The sequence below is a fragment of the Archocentrus centrarchus genome, chromosome 15 (genome assembly GCF_007364275.1).
Source record: "Archocentrus centrarchus isolate MPI-CPG fArcCen1 chromosome 15, fArcCen1, whole genome shotgun sequence".
NCBI lineage: Eukaryota > Metazoa > Chordata > Actinopteri > Cichliformes > Cichlidae > Archocentrus > Archocentrus centrarchus.
Genome location: NC_044360.1, coordinates 3,447,438 through 3,461,585, shown reverse-complemented (window position 1 = coordinate 3,461,585; position 14,148 = coordinate 3,447,438). Strand labels below are relative to the sequence as shown.

Genomic DNA, 14,148 nt, shown 5'->3' with positions numbered 1-14,148 from the left:
AGAGCTTGTTGCAAAATGATACTGTCCGTAGATGTTTTGCTTGGCCAAATATCCAATTAACATGAGTTGAAAAAGATGGCGCTCATATGCACCAAAAAATGTTCTGAGCAAATCCAGAAATGTCATTTAAAAAAGAAAGACAAACAGATCAGATGGATTAAAATAGTAAAAGCACACACACACAGAAAAGCTGCGTAAACCTGAGTAAAGGAGCATCCACACAGGAAGCACGCAGCAGTGATGATGCAGCCACATCATTTAGCACCTGAAGCACCAATGGATGAAACAACTGTTAGTAACCCAAATTCACCTTTTCTCAAGTTCAAAGCGAGTGACCAATGAGAGAGCAGAGTACTGCTGATTGGTACATGAGAGGCTGGTAAATATATTTGAAGATTTGCTGAGCAACCAGAACCTGAAATGTACATTAGCAACAAGCCATCAGACAAAGCATCAGGCAACAAGGGAGTCGTGTCCTGTGTGAACGCTGCTTCAGTTTTAAACAGAGAGGGAGGGAGTGAGCACTCCAACAATGGTGGGAGAACAGATAAGGAAATAGATCATCTGACCCAAACAGAGCAGCTACACAAGCAGTTTTTGATGATGTTAAAACAGCACATGTACCTGCAAACACTAAACAAAACAGAAGTTATTCATTTATTTTTATTTTTCTTCTTTTATCTTTCTCAGAAGCAGTTCCCTGTCTCACAGCCCCGACCAGAGAATGCGTGCAGCCCATTGGTCAGCTCCTCGCCGGACTCCACCCATACCCAGTAGAAGATTAAACCCAATTGGAGGTTCCAAGTATTCTGGCCCCGCCTACCAGCACCTTCAGGAAGTGGACTCATCTGAGAAAGAGGCCGAAGCACAAAGAGGGTGAGAATTTACTGAAGGCAGTTAGTTGCAAACATTAAATGTTTAACAACCGTCAAGCTTTCTCTCTCTGTCTGAGACCTTACAGTATGTCCTCTGCACCGTCACCAAAAAAAAAAAGCTTTTGGGGTTTTTTCCACACTGTTGAGCAAAGACAGAGGTCATTATGTTGCTGTCTGCAGTACACGGCACAAGTTCAAAGGAAACATTTTGCTTTAAGGACAAGATTCAGACTACAGCATGACCAAACCATCACCCCTCCACCACTGTGCCTGACGGCTGGTATGAGGTGTGTGTGCTGATATGCTGTGTTTGGGTTTCTCCAAATGTGGCGCAGTGCATTATGGCCAGAGACCTCCACTTTGGTCTCTTCTGTCCAATGAACACTGTTCCAGAAGTCTTCTGGTTTGTTCAGCTGCATGTGTGCTGCTGTGCTCGTTTTAGAGGGAAGAGGCTTCCTCTCAGCAGTCCTTCCAAACAAGCCAAATGTGTTTAGTCGTCTTCTAATTGTACTGTCATGAACCTGAACTACCTCAAGATTGAGAGTGGTTGGAGATTTTATTCACACCTCATTCTTCATTTTCTTCTTTTCTTTCTCTTCCAAATGCTGAGTCATTTCAATAAAAACCACTAACTGAAGAATACAGGCCTGCCATGGACAAATCTCTGGGTTTTCAAGAGTGGATATTTCAAAGTCAATTCTCTTATTTATTTTTAAAAGCCAGCATTTTTTTTCCCCTTTTCTTTTTTTTTTTTTCTTCCTTTTCTTCCCTTCATCCATTTTGTTTTCCAGTCTGCTGAGCAAAGATAAAAAAAGAGGTCATATTATGTTGTGGTCTGCAGTACACTGGCACACGTTCAAAGGAAACATTTTGCCTGGTGCTCAAGCTTTAAGGACAAGATTCCCACAGCACATCTGCATCTTTCTCACTCTCCGTCTGTCTGCTTCTCCTGTCCTGATTATCAGTTAAACTCTCAGTATTCAAATGTACCACACGAGGGTTATATGTCTCAGACAAAACTGTATGTGTTTTAGCAGGCAGGGTCAATGATTAGCAGAAATGAATTTAGGATGAAAAGCGTTGTGCTTTGACCCATTTTTTGGTGGATCGTGAGTCACTGCTTTACCCACCTGGACTGGCAAGCTTCACTTCAGGCATTCAGGTCCCAACAGTCCCAGCTCAGGATTAATCTCCACATGACCCACATGCATACTAAAAATTGAGGCAGAGGAGATGGACACAGCTGGACTAAAAAAAAGCTCTGACTCGCATAACAGCGTATAAAAATTCAGCGATGTGCATTGGAGGTGAGCTCCCCCTGCTCATGAGCTTTATTTACACATCATTTGCATGAACATCACTAAAGAGGGACTCTTGAGCCCCATAAGTGTGTCCTTAATCAAATGTCCCACTCTAATGGCCCTCGGGTCAATTCAAGTGTTTCCTGCACAGCCTGAAGTCCACCACCAGAACTGCAAACTTCACACGTGAATTTAGCAGAATCAGTGAATTCTCTGTCAATAAAGTTACACAATCCAGTCATCTCACTAAATTAAAGCGGAAAAATGCAACTCCCCCCCCCCCCACCATTTCTGCCTGGGGATTGCTGTACTGATAGCCCAACCAAACATGAAGGAGGACAGCTCCCTTCTTTTAGCTATCAAGTCTTCATTTTCTCAGAACATTTTGTAAGCGGTTGTTATTTTTGTATCCCCCATTACAGTGTGGAATTGACATTTAAGTTTATTGCATTTCTTTTACAGAACTCATAAGATGATTTTGAACAAATTGTGCAGATATATTGTGTAAAGGACAACTTGTAACAAGAGATTTCACAGAAAAGTCATCTCTATAAACAGGTACCGTATTTGCATATGAATACACAATGTCTATACACAATAAGATTTGTAGTCCAAGTCCTATTAACCAAGCAGACTGGATGCATGCTTAGAGAGGCATTGCACTGAAGTGGAATCTTTAAAAAAGCTAATGAAAAGTGGTTTCAAATTCTGTATATGCTTCAATAATAACATAACAGAGCAGGAGCTCTCAGCCTGGATATGGCTACACTGGAAAATTGGCCTTTGCTCCCCCCGATGCTCAGTCAGCAGATTAACCAGTGGCTTCCAGGCTTTATGATAAAGTAACTGTCTGGTCAGAATAAATGCTGCCCAGGAACCAAAATAGTGTTCTCTGATCACAAACAAGTCAGCTCATGCGTTAGCTTCTCTGGAAGCTGAAATGATCCTCTGATCAACTTGAGCGCTCTCTCTTTTTGGACCAAGTAATTCCTCTGATTAGCCCAAGTAGCCTGTGGTAAACAGATTCTGGCCAACCCAGACTTGGTTTGGTCCAATCTTTGTTATCTGCTTCAACAAAGATTTATCTTGGTTATCAAAGGGCTCTCCCTTGGTTGACATGTGGATTCTGCTTAAATTGAGCAAAACATTAATTTAGGCTGGCCACATCAGGCCCACATCAGATGATCTGCACATCCAATTAACTCTCTCGTGTGGCACATTCTGTTTGGAGGAAGACATGCAAGGTGTTGGTGTGACAGAAGAGGACGCAAGGGACAGGGTGAGATGGAGGCTGGTGATCCACCGTGGTAACCCATAAAGTAACCTGCCAAAAGAAGAAGGATCTGAGTGCCCACAGTTGCTGCACATCTGCAGGATGCTTTGTGACCCATCTGCACCCCAGCTCCTCCTTTCATATCTACATTAGTCTGTCTTTAACCCATCAGTTCCCTTATGTAAAGTCCACATGATGTCCACTGACATTAGCCAAAATCCTGCATGCTCTGTTCCCCTCACCTCAGTCACACAAAGGAGTTCCTGCAGTTTCGTGATGTGTGCTACGTGTGAGAAAGAACAACTGTGGAAAATATCCTGACTTGATTCTCTCAAAATAGTCCAATGTTCATCTGAGGAAAAACAGCTAAAGTTCCCTTTGGTGCTCAGTTCTGGCTCTGCTTTAGCCAGTATTTTTTTTTTTCTTGCCCCTGTCCATAGAGTATCCATGCGCTCCACTGCACAGCATTCAAATTCCCTGTCGTGAAAACACACACTCATGCATGCATCCACGGATGCTGCATGAAAATCACACACAGTTTGGGTACGAACGCGTGAACAGGTTGTGCAAAATACACAGGAGGTCATGCTTACTCGCTTGCTTACTTACTCACGCATACGCTTACTCAGTCTCACACGTAGGTACTCACATGCTCAAACACATGTATTCAGACTGAGTCACTGACCTACACACACTCACTCACCTACTCACTTTTTCACCAGCTAATGTAAGATTTCACATAAGATCAGGTGGACTGACAGACAGCAGCATCACTCTCCTATAACACGGTTGTCTGGGTTGCCATGGAGACATTTGAGTACTGCTGCATAGAGGCTGAGTGAGATGCGGAGACATAAGCACCATGATACAAATAGTTTTTTAAAAAATGCAGTAACCTTTAAAAAAAAAAAAAAAAAAGCAGCAAAGAACTAAAAAGTCGTGAGGACAGATAACACGACAGTTTGAAAACGCTCCTGAGAAGGGTTGCTCATTTCTTCTCCACATCGCTTTGACAAACCTGGTGTTACTGCAGCAAAATGGCCGACATGGAGCCAGACTGCGCTGCGTTATGACTGCTACTTTAAGATAAAGTTGTCCCCAAAATTGCTGACAGAGAAGTTGCATGCATTTTTCTATTTTTGTGTTTGTTTGCTTTTGTGGAACAAGCTGGGCTTTCCCTCCTCTTCCCCTCTTTACAGTATAGGAACATGCGCAGCCTTCAATTAGACGCAACTCTGCCGACGTGCAGGCGTGCGCACACACCTGCATATACAAACGCACGCACGCTGCTTCTTTGGTACATTTCTTAGTGCTACAAGATGACTGCATCGTTATACAAAAGGGGTTTTACTCTGAATTTATCAACAAAAAAGAAGGCACATATTAAGAAATTATCTGTAGGGCAATGGATTAATGAAAATGACTGTTAACACTTGTACATGTAATGAGCTCCCATTAAAGATAAAAGGCCGGTCACTTATCTCACCTCACTTACACAATCTCTCTGTAATTCCCCTGTAGCTGCTTCCGCTTCGCTCCGGGTTCTATATTTGAACTGTGCTTCATAGACTTTTGCAATCTGATTGTGTTTCAACCCATCAAAAGGGAGATTTGTCTGTGAATGTTATCTTGGGAATTAGCACCCTCGCATCATCCTGTCTTATCGCTTGCAGGATCCTCTCTGTGGGCCTGCTAAACCTCCGCTGTGGTTTTCAGAGAGGTTTTCATGTCTCGGAAAAACACTGCGGAGATAAAACGGGGATGTGATTTCCTTTGAGTCTGAAAAAGCACCTTCTCCACCCACCGCTATTTTTGCACGCTTTGATGGAGAGCGTAAGTGTATGTGATGAGGGTATCATAAGGAAGAGGGACTCCAAGTTGGATTTGGACATGGCAGAAAAACGTAGCCTTTGCAGAGGATTATGAATTATTACACAAAGATAATGAAGTTCTGCTCTAGATTAGAGCTGGATTTAGACACTGATAATGCTGAAGGGAATGGTCAGTCCTAGAAAGCGGAAGAAAGCGATTGTCTGTTCTCAGTGAAGCCAGATCAAGACAGGCAGAACAGAGACTTGAAAATTTTTTGCTTAACGAGACCCAAGCGCCGATAACCCTACACATGCAAAAATTTCAGGCTTCTCATATTCATTTTTTTATGCATATCTGTGCCATAATTGACACACAGAAAATCACAATAGAGAGATAAAAGTGTGGAGTAACAGCAGTGGTTTGAGATGAGTGCCTTTGAGATGAGCTGAGTCAGGTTAGCAGCCACTTTCTGCACAAGCAAGACAAAAGTCTGAGATAAAGACCCCAAATCTAACTTTGTTCGTGATGTGTTTACTACCAGACTCAGTAATGGAGGGTATGTGCATTACTGTGTGGACCTGCAGTGTCCTGTGGTGCTGGCCAAACTTGGCAAACTTAAACCTTCAAAAAAAGCCCACAATTCAGTTCAGTGGCGCTTACATCCATCTTTTATTTACAGCTCATTGCTGACTAAACCCTTCCTTCAGTTCCGTTTGTTCACCATGTAACTCAGCAGCTTAGTGATCAATTTGCACTTGACAGCTCATGATTTCCATCCAGTACCAGCATTCAGTCCCTCAGGCACAAATATATAGATTTAAGGGTGTGTATGAAATATAAGGGTGTGTATAAGTCATGTTTGTGGACTGTGACCTCTTTGAGTTCTGCTCCAGACCTTCCAGATACTGAATTTATTTTTATTTTATTATCTGCAACCACAACCTCTTCTCCTGACCATTCCCAGGAGTTTCAGTAGCCTCTCAGCTTTGTCCTTACACCAACCAAATTTCATTGTCACAGTTTTAGGTTTGGCTCTGGATCTTTGTTGGATATCGGTCCCTTTTTCCTCTCTTCCTAAATTTTCTCACACATTTAACCATAACTGATATCCTCCTATGAATATAAACATGCAATGTGCAGCATGTAAAAAGGCTGTGACATTTTTTTTTTTACAGACTCCATGTGTATTAGCAAATGTTCCACAGTACTGCTGTGGGAGTGATGCAACAGGATTACAGACAGCAGTGCATCTTTGCATCAAACATAAGCCAGAGTCAGACTAAAAATGCAAATGACGCACAAATAATGATAACTTCTGTGTCTCTGAGCAGTCAGCTCTCACCAGAAAGTTAAAACTGTTATATATTCCCACTGTGAGGGAACTAAAAGCAGCGTCTCCTATTACTTTGCTGTCTCGTTGCACTTTTTAGTCTAAACGTTCTGACAGCAAATAAATAAATAACACTCACGATAGCAGTGTTTTCCACTCCGGGAGCTGATCTCTCCCTGTAACCTGGTTCCTTGTGTTCATGTAAATGCTGTCACTGATCATGAATGAGTTACGGACACACAGTGAAAGGTATAATTTAGCTAGGCTGAGCACGAGGACAAACAGGCCAAGACTAACAGGACTAACAGGAGGAGTACAGAAATGGAGATGGATTGAAATATTGATTTTCCCAGAAGCGCCATTTGAACCTACTATACACATGTTGTTGACAGGTAAAGTAGCTCAAGTGTGATTTGTGAAAACATTAAAATAGAAGTGGGAGAAAATCTGAAGCGTGAGGAAGAAGATGAATGCACTGTTATAACAGAGCATGTGGATGCTGATCTGAGTGCTGTGATACACTTTCTGTGCAAGCGTGACTCAAAAGCTTTTCAGAGTGAATGATCTTGACCTGAAACTGCTTTTTCTTTTCTTTTTTTTTTTTTTGAGAATAAAACACACACACGTGATGCGATGACTGCCTCAGTCGTCCTTGAGCAAAGCTCAGCCCCTTAAACACACACTCTCCAACACGTACGCGGTCATTAAAATCAATAATTAAAAAATGAACTCTCTGTTACCTCCTTACTTATGTGAAGGAGTTGAGGTTTTTCGAGTTTGTGTGTGTGTGTGTGTGTGTGTGTGTGTGTGTGTGTGAGCACGCAGACTTAGATATAAAGAGATGAAAGAAAAATGTCAGACTCATCTTCTTCCCCCTCCGCATCCGTGGTTAGCTTGTAAGATGGCAGAGGGCGGAGAGCTGTGCCTCTGTGTATTCTGTCAGGGCTTCAGCGTGGGAGTTTGAAAAAGCAATTGAGTTGAAAACACACCCGAGACACAATGACTTCTCCAAGTGAAGTGTGGAAGTTTTTATCCAGCTGAATAACCTTCACTCCCTTCTTTTCCTCTTTGTCTTTTTCTTCATTCCCCCTTTTCCTCCTTCTCTAGTGTCCAAGTGCAGGGAGAGAGCCAGTGTGATGACGCCTTCCTACATATGCAAGCGCCTGTGATGGAGGCCTTGTCGCCATCGCCTTGGAGCGGCTGCGTGGAGGTGCGTGCACACCTGTGTCCTCCATCTGAGCACAACGAACCCAATCACACCACCCGCAGCCTGAGAAGACCGGGACACCGTCGAAGCCACTCCCCGCCTCCCCCATTTCGCTCCTGCTCTATCCCCATAATTCCATCCGTGCAGTCTCACCATGACAGTGAGGTGTCTTGCATGCAAACCACCCCAGCAACCACAACGATGTCAGTCACCTGCGGAGCTACGCCTTCCAAGGAGGAGAAGAAAGAGAAGGCAGCGCACGCCGCGTTGTTTTCATCTTCCTGCTCGTCCACCATTGGACAGCAGCGGGATGAGGTGGCGCTACTGCTCGAAGAGGCACAGGAGCAACTCAGGGCGTTGGCGCTGGCTCACAGGAAGCAGGAGGGCAGCGGAGTCATCTGCAGCACCTCAGCTGTTGTGCTGGTGGAAGCCAGAGAAACGGTTTGCTTCCTGAACGTTAACGGAGGAAATGCCGGGGCGCTGAGTTGTAACGGACCCACGCAGACCCAGCTACTCAGCCCCAGCCTACCACACAGAGACCTGGGCCAAACCGGCCAATGAGAGGAAAGATTTAGGACATTCACCTGCTGTTTTACACTGTTTGACAGACTCTGGTGTTCTGCATCTGTGGGATGAGAATGGAAATGCTGAATTGGATGGGGGGTAAAAAATGTAATATCATGGGTAATCTGAAAATGTGCTGATGATATGCATACTGTATGTATACGAGCATACAAACACTTCTCGAGTGGCCGCCTTTACACCGACTGACAGTATAGAAAAAGAAAAAAAGTATTTACATGCATTTATTTACGAAACAAGAGAAACACTTCTACTTAGACAAAAAGAAACCAAATAGTCTGTCAAATCCATGGTGTTTTTAATTGTAAAAAAAATATAAATATATATATATATATATATAAATATATATGGATATAAATATATGGAATTCAAAAGTGACCAAGTAAAAGTTGAAGAACACAGGAATGATGTAACTATTTTTGTTTGTTTGTTTTTTTTTTGTTTTTGTTTGTTTGTTTTTACTTTCTTGGTTTTGTATTAACTCACATTTCGGTTCTGGCTCAATGAAGAACTCCATTAATGTTCTGCCGCACGTCCGCGAGCCTGAATCGGATTCTGTGAGCCTGCACGGAATCAAAAATGGCCAACGAGAAAAAAAAAGGAGCGTCCACGCCAATTTCACCCCCCTTTGCCTTTAAAATAAACTGTTACCCAGCCAAGAATTACAGCACAGCCCTCTGTGGTAATCAAAAACACTGAGGATTTATGACGCAAAACAAAAACTCCCCAGCTATGTGTGTGTGTGTGCGTGCTGTGTGTGTGTGTGTGTGTGCACGCGTGTGTGTCTGTGTCTGTGCTGGGAAATCGTGAAGGAAGAGACAAAGAAAAACTAAGAACCGAGTTCTCCCGGAGCCGCTCGGATTTGGGAGGGCAGATGCTGACTCCAGTTTGGCCAGTTTGTTTGAAACCAGTCTAGATTATTTTTGTTTTTATTACAAATTATATTTTCACACTCATATGCACACATGCTCACCTGTGAATTATTATTTGGTTGGTTGCATAAATAAACAGAAGGACTAAGAAGGACAGTGGGCTACGGGGCACCGCAGGAGCGAATGTTTAGTTTGTTTTCCATTTTTTGGTTATTAATGAACAATGCTGCTTTCTGGGGCTGATGGGAGGGACGACCACATGGTTTTGGTATTGAAACAAGAAATAAATGTCTCTATGTTGTATCCTATGAATTGGAAGCTTTTGAATCTGTAAGAAGTTACAGCCAAATGTCTCTGGTGTCACAAAGTATAAAAAAAAAAATGGTTGCAATTCTGGTAAAGAGTTTTCCAAAATAACAGTTGTTTTGATTGATTGCTTGAAAGACAGCAAACTATCCAAACATGCATGCTGGATAACATCAGTCTGACGGTTTGCACTGACAGGATTCATACTTTGGCCTTTACACAACTTCTCCAACATCTTCAGGAAGTCTGGGATCAGCATTGATGAGGCATTTATGTATGTTTGTCCTGTTGGGCTCCTGGTTTCATGTGCACTCGATACTGAAATGTTTTCAGATGTGATGTAATTTCCAAATTCCAAGGAATTTGTTTTTCAGGCAGAGAAAAGCAGCATGTGAATGCTGAGGTGTTGGCATTCATTCCTGACAACAAGTGAGACGCTCTTTCTTCGGCATTGCTTTAAAGGCCATCGTCTCTAAAACGGGGAAATCATGAGGCTGCTTTTAGAGTTTTGCTCTCCGTAAAACTAGTCACAGCCTGTAATCTACAGCTTTGGGCTTCTGGACACAAACTTCCTAACATCATTTCCATCCGTCTGGTCTCATGTGTACTGATTCATGTCTGCGCACACTGGAATATTTCCCACATTGGGTGAGTCGGTGTGCTGCAAATCATTTTATCGTTCACACCAACTGAAGTTCAAAGACTTTCACATCATTTATATACTTTTTTTTTAAATATCTTATTAATTCACAGTATTTCACCTGGTTAGGTTTAGGTATTAAAAACTACTGGGTTAGGTCTACAAAAACATGTTCGGAGTTAAAAATACAACATTTATCAATTCTTTGAATCTGTTTCTTGGTTCCCATGGTGATGCATCCCTGCTTTGCCCTGGCAACATATGTGCTGCTGACATATGTTTTACTATGACACTGCAGTAGGTGCAGATAACACACATTAAAGCACTCTGCATGTGTTGGAGTCCCTCTGTGGCACTTTCCCCACGCATGTGACCGATGTTTCAGAGAGGGCTGATTCTGTAAATCTGAACCTGCACTTTTCAGACTTCTCACAATGGGCATCCTCATGGCTGAATCTAATTCACACACACACACAAAAAAAAAAAAGAAAAACAGCCTTGCTTTATTGCTCGCTTCCTTTATTTCTTTGCTTCTGTCTTTATTTGAAAGCTCGTGTTCCAAGTAAATCCTAAAATAGCTTCTTTTTTTTTCTAATTGCTGAATCTCTGAAATTTTGGCTTTTTGACATTAATGTCCAAGCATAATTTCTTCACCCACAGGAAGTGCTGGTGGCTTGGAACCTGGAGGCAGAAGAAAAGTGAATTAGGTTATCAGGTTAAGGTCTGAAGGCATTGTGTGAATTTGAGTTCTTATCTGAGACGTGCAACTGGACTCTTCATCAAATCCATTTTTCTTTTTTACGACATTTACAAAATGTCACCGAGAGTCAAACCTTTGGAGGCTCACAGAGCAGTAAGTCAAGTCCTGATGACAAACAGGCGTTTCCATTTAACTGACACTTCTGTAAGAGTTATTACTGCACCTTGAGAAAACTGTAATTACTTTTGGCATGCAGGTACTTCAGCACAATGTACATTTGAGCATAAGCAATTATACAACAGAAGAGAGGGGAAAACTAATTTAATGGAGGCGTCTCTGCGTTCCTCTCTGAACATCTTTAAATGGTTTTCCCACCAATTGAAGGTTGCTCACTGCATAACTTCACATTGTGCCAGTCACAGGAAGCAGCAAAGTAAGAGAAATGAGGATGTGCATTTGGTTAGGAAAACTTGATTGACTTCTCTTTTTATTACTCAAAGATTCAGAGAGCATATCTGCCTCTCTTCATTAGTCAAAAGGTTTTATTAGGTGCATGTGTGAGGTGTATGTGTGCAAATGAAGGTATTATGACCATAAAAAAAGAGCAAACACTGCATTTAACCATTTCCTGTTATTTAAGGATTTATACTCAGCAGCTTAATTGCCTCTTTATTTTTTTCTCTGTCTAAAACTGCCATCCTGGCAGTGAGGCCTTGTTGACTCTATACCAATGAAAACCATGCTACTTTTATATGGTAGCAACTAATTTGGGTGCAAATAAATCTTAAACTTTTTCATAATGAATCTCAGTATTTTTTTGTCTCCACAAAAAAAAAAAAAAAAAAAAAAAATTATTTAGAAAAGTAAAACCAAGCAGGAAGAATGATGTCATACCCCAAGACTGTGAGTGAGTCAACATCCATCCATCTATTTTCTTGTACTTATCAATTTCAGTCACAGCAGGGCTGGAGCTGATTCCAGCTGCTATAGGGTACAGACAGGATGGTACTCTGCTGCAGGGCTAATATAGAGACAGACAACCCTTCACACCCACAGGCAATTTAGAATCACCAACTTACCTAACTGCATGCAGGTCTACATGTGGGATGAAGCCAGAGTACATGGCCAACACATACAAACTGCACACAATGATCCCAACCAGCTGGTGGATTCAAACCCAGGACCTGACTGCTGTTAGGTGACGGTGCTAACCACAGCACCACCGTGTCACCCAGACCTGCATAGACTCCTTTGTTAAAATGCCCAACTTTACAGCAAAAATAAAGTTTTACAGCCAGGTACAAAATGTGATTTTAGTCCCTATAGTTAAATCTCCCCTTCACAGTAATTGTAGAGTGTATAAACTCACCCTAATTAAATTCTATTAAGTCTTAAATTTTGCATGACTTTTGGGTCATTTTTAATGCCATTATCTAACAATTTAGCATTAATAGTGTTATTGTGTGTTTAGTTGTGCAAACAAACTTTGAAATAATATGTTCCTTGACACTAATTAGCAGCCAACTTGCTAATCAAGCTTGCAAGCTGACAATTTTAGCTCTCCACATTCCAGGCCAAGTAGGTCACTAATGCTAAGGCTTCAAAACCAGACTTCACAAACCAATGGCTCATGCACTATGTCTATATTCATCTTTTATATACAGTCTGAGTGTGAGTAAAACTTTTGAAAAATCCCTAATAATACAAAATTAAAAGTCTGAGTTTAAGGGTAGGATTTACTGGAATATAATTTCTCTGTATGCCAGGAGCTGAGCGAGTGTGTGTGCAAGCATGCAGTTCTGTTGTTTCTAATACAAACAGGACCTATGGCTGCTTGCACATCTCTTTTCCCTAAACAGATGCACAGATTTATGGTCTCCGCTGCAGTTTAGCTACTTCAGCTGTAGTCAGTCAGATGGCAAAAAGTGAGGTAGTTAAGACCATCAGTACAGTGCCTGTATATTTGTGTGTGGGCAACTGATGGCAGGGAACAGAGGTTAGACCATCAGGCCAGAGAGATAAGAGCTAAAGTCTGATCCTCCCAAAGCACTGGACTGCCAGCCCAGTCAAGCCCGTCAGACCTCATCTGAACTGCATGCCAGTTCAGTGTCAGTGAGCCGGGATACTATAAGCATTTGTGTGCATTTTTGTGCATGTGTCTGTGTTTTAAATGCTTGCATGTCAACATCTCTTTCTTTACTGTTCCAGCCATATGCCCTCCTATCCTTCAACAACTCCCTGCAGCATGGACAGCTACTCACCTAGATAACAAGCAAACTTAAATGTAGCACGATGAGACTTTGCTCCCCAAGGTGGTTTGAACTGGATCAAATCATATCAGGAGATATGTAGAGAGCGCCTGAGATGGAGAAATAGGGGCGATGAAATACCATCAGCATGCCTGTAATTCAGGCTGTTTCCCTCTTTAAGAAGCAGCATCCTGGATCGGACAGCATGTGGGGAGTCATTATGCAAAAGAGTGTGTGTGTGTGTGTGTGTGTGTGTGTGTACGTACTAGTATGTACAACCCCAATTCCATAGACGTTGGGCTGCTGTGTAAACTGTAAATAAAAGCAGAATGCAATGATTTGCTAATCTCATACACCCATATTCTATCCATAATAGAACTGGGGTATTGTACCTTGAATACTGTATATTGTATTTTGAATTTGATGGCAAAAGTACATCTCAAAAATGTCTCAACAAAAAGCTGGAAAAGTACGGTGTATTTATAATTATAATTATGTTAACTGGAGACGGATCAGTAAAGAGTGTGTTAGAGAAGCAGAAGTAAATATGGGCTGGGGTTCACCAGTCTACAAAAAACTGCATCTACAGATTGTGGAACAATTGCAGTATAATCTTCTTCAACATAAAATTGCAACTTTGAATATCTCATCTACAGCACATAATTGCATCAAAAGATTCTGAGAATCTGGAGAATCCTCTGTGTGCATGGGACAAGGCCAAAAATCTATAATGGATACCCGTGATCTTCAGGCCCTCGGGTGGCACTGGATTAAAGACGGGCATGATTCTGTCGGGGACATCACTGCACGGGCTCAGGAACACTTCCAGGAATCACAGTCTGTGAACAAAGTTCACCATTTCATCCACAAATGCAAATTAAAGCTCTTTCATGCAAAGAAGAAGCCCTTTGTGAACACGGACCTGAAATGCTGCCGTATTTTCTGAGCGAAAGCTCATTTAAAATGGACTTAGGCGAAGAGGGAAAGCTGTTCTGTGGAAA

General features: G+C 42.0%; 1 protein-coding gene across 1 annotated transcript in view; it reads left to right on the top strand.

Annotated features, from left to right (window-relative positions):
* nrg3a (neuregulin 3a) overlaps positions 1-9,560 on the top strand; it is a 351,002-nt gene extending 341,442 nt beyond the window's left edge. Inside the window, exons 9-10 of the mRNA XM_030747487.1 lie at positions 691-876; positions 7,699-9,560. Coding sequence (XP_030603347.1) covers positions 691-876; positions 7,699-8,359 — 847 coding nt within the window. The 3' untranslated portion in view covers positions 8,360-9,560. The remainder of the gene's footprint in view (positions 1-690; positions 877-7,698) is intronic.
* The last annotated feature ends 4,588 nt before the right edge of the window (positions 9,561-14,148 follow it).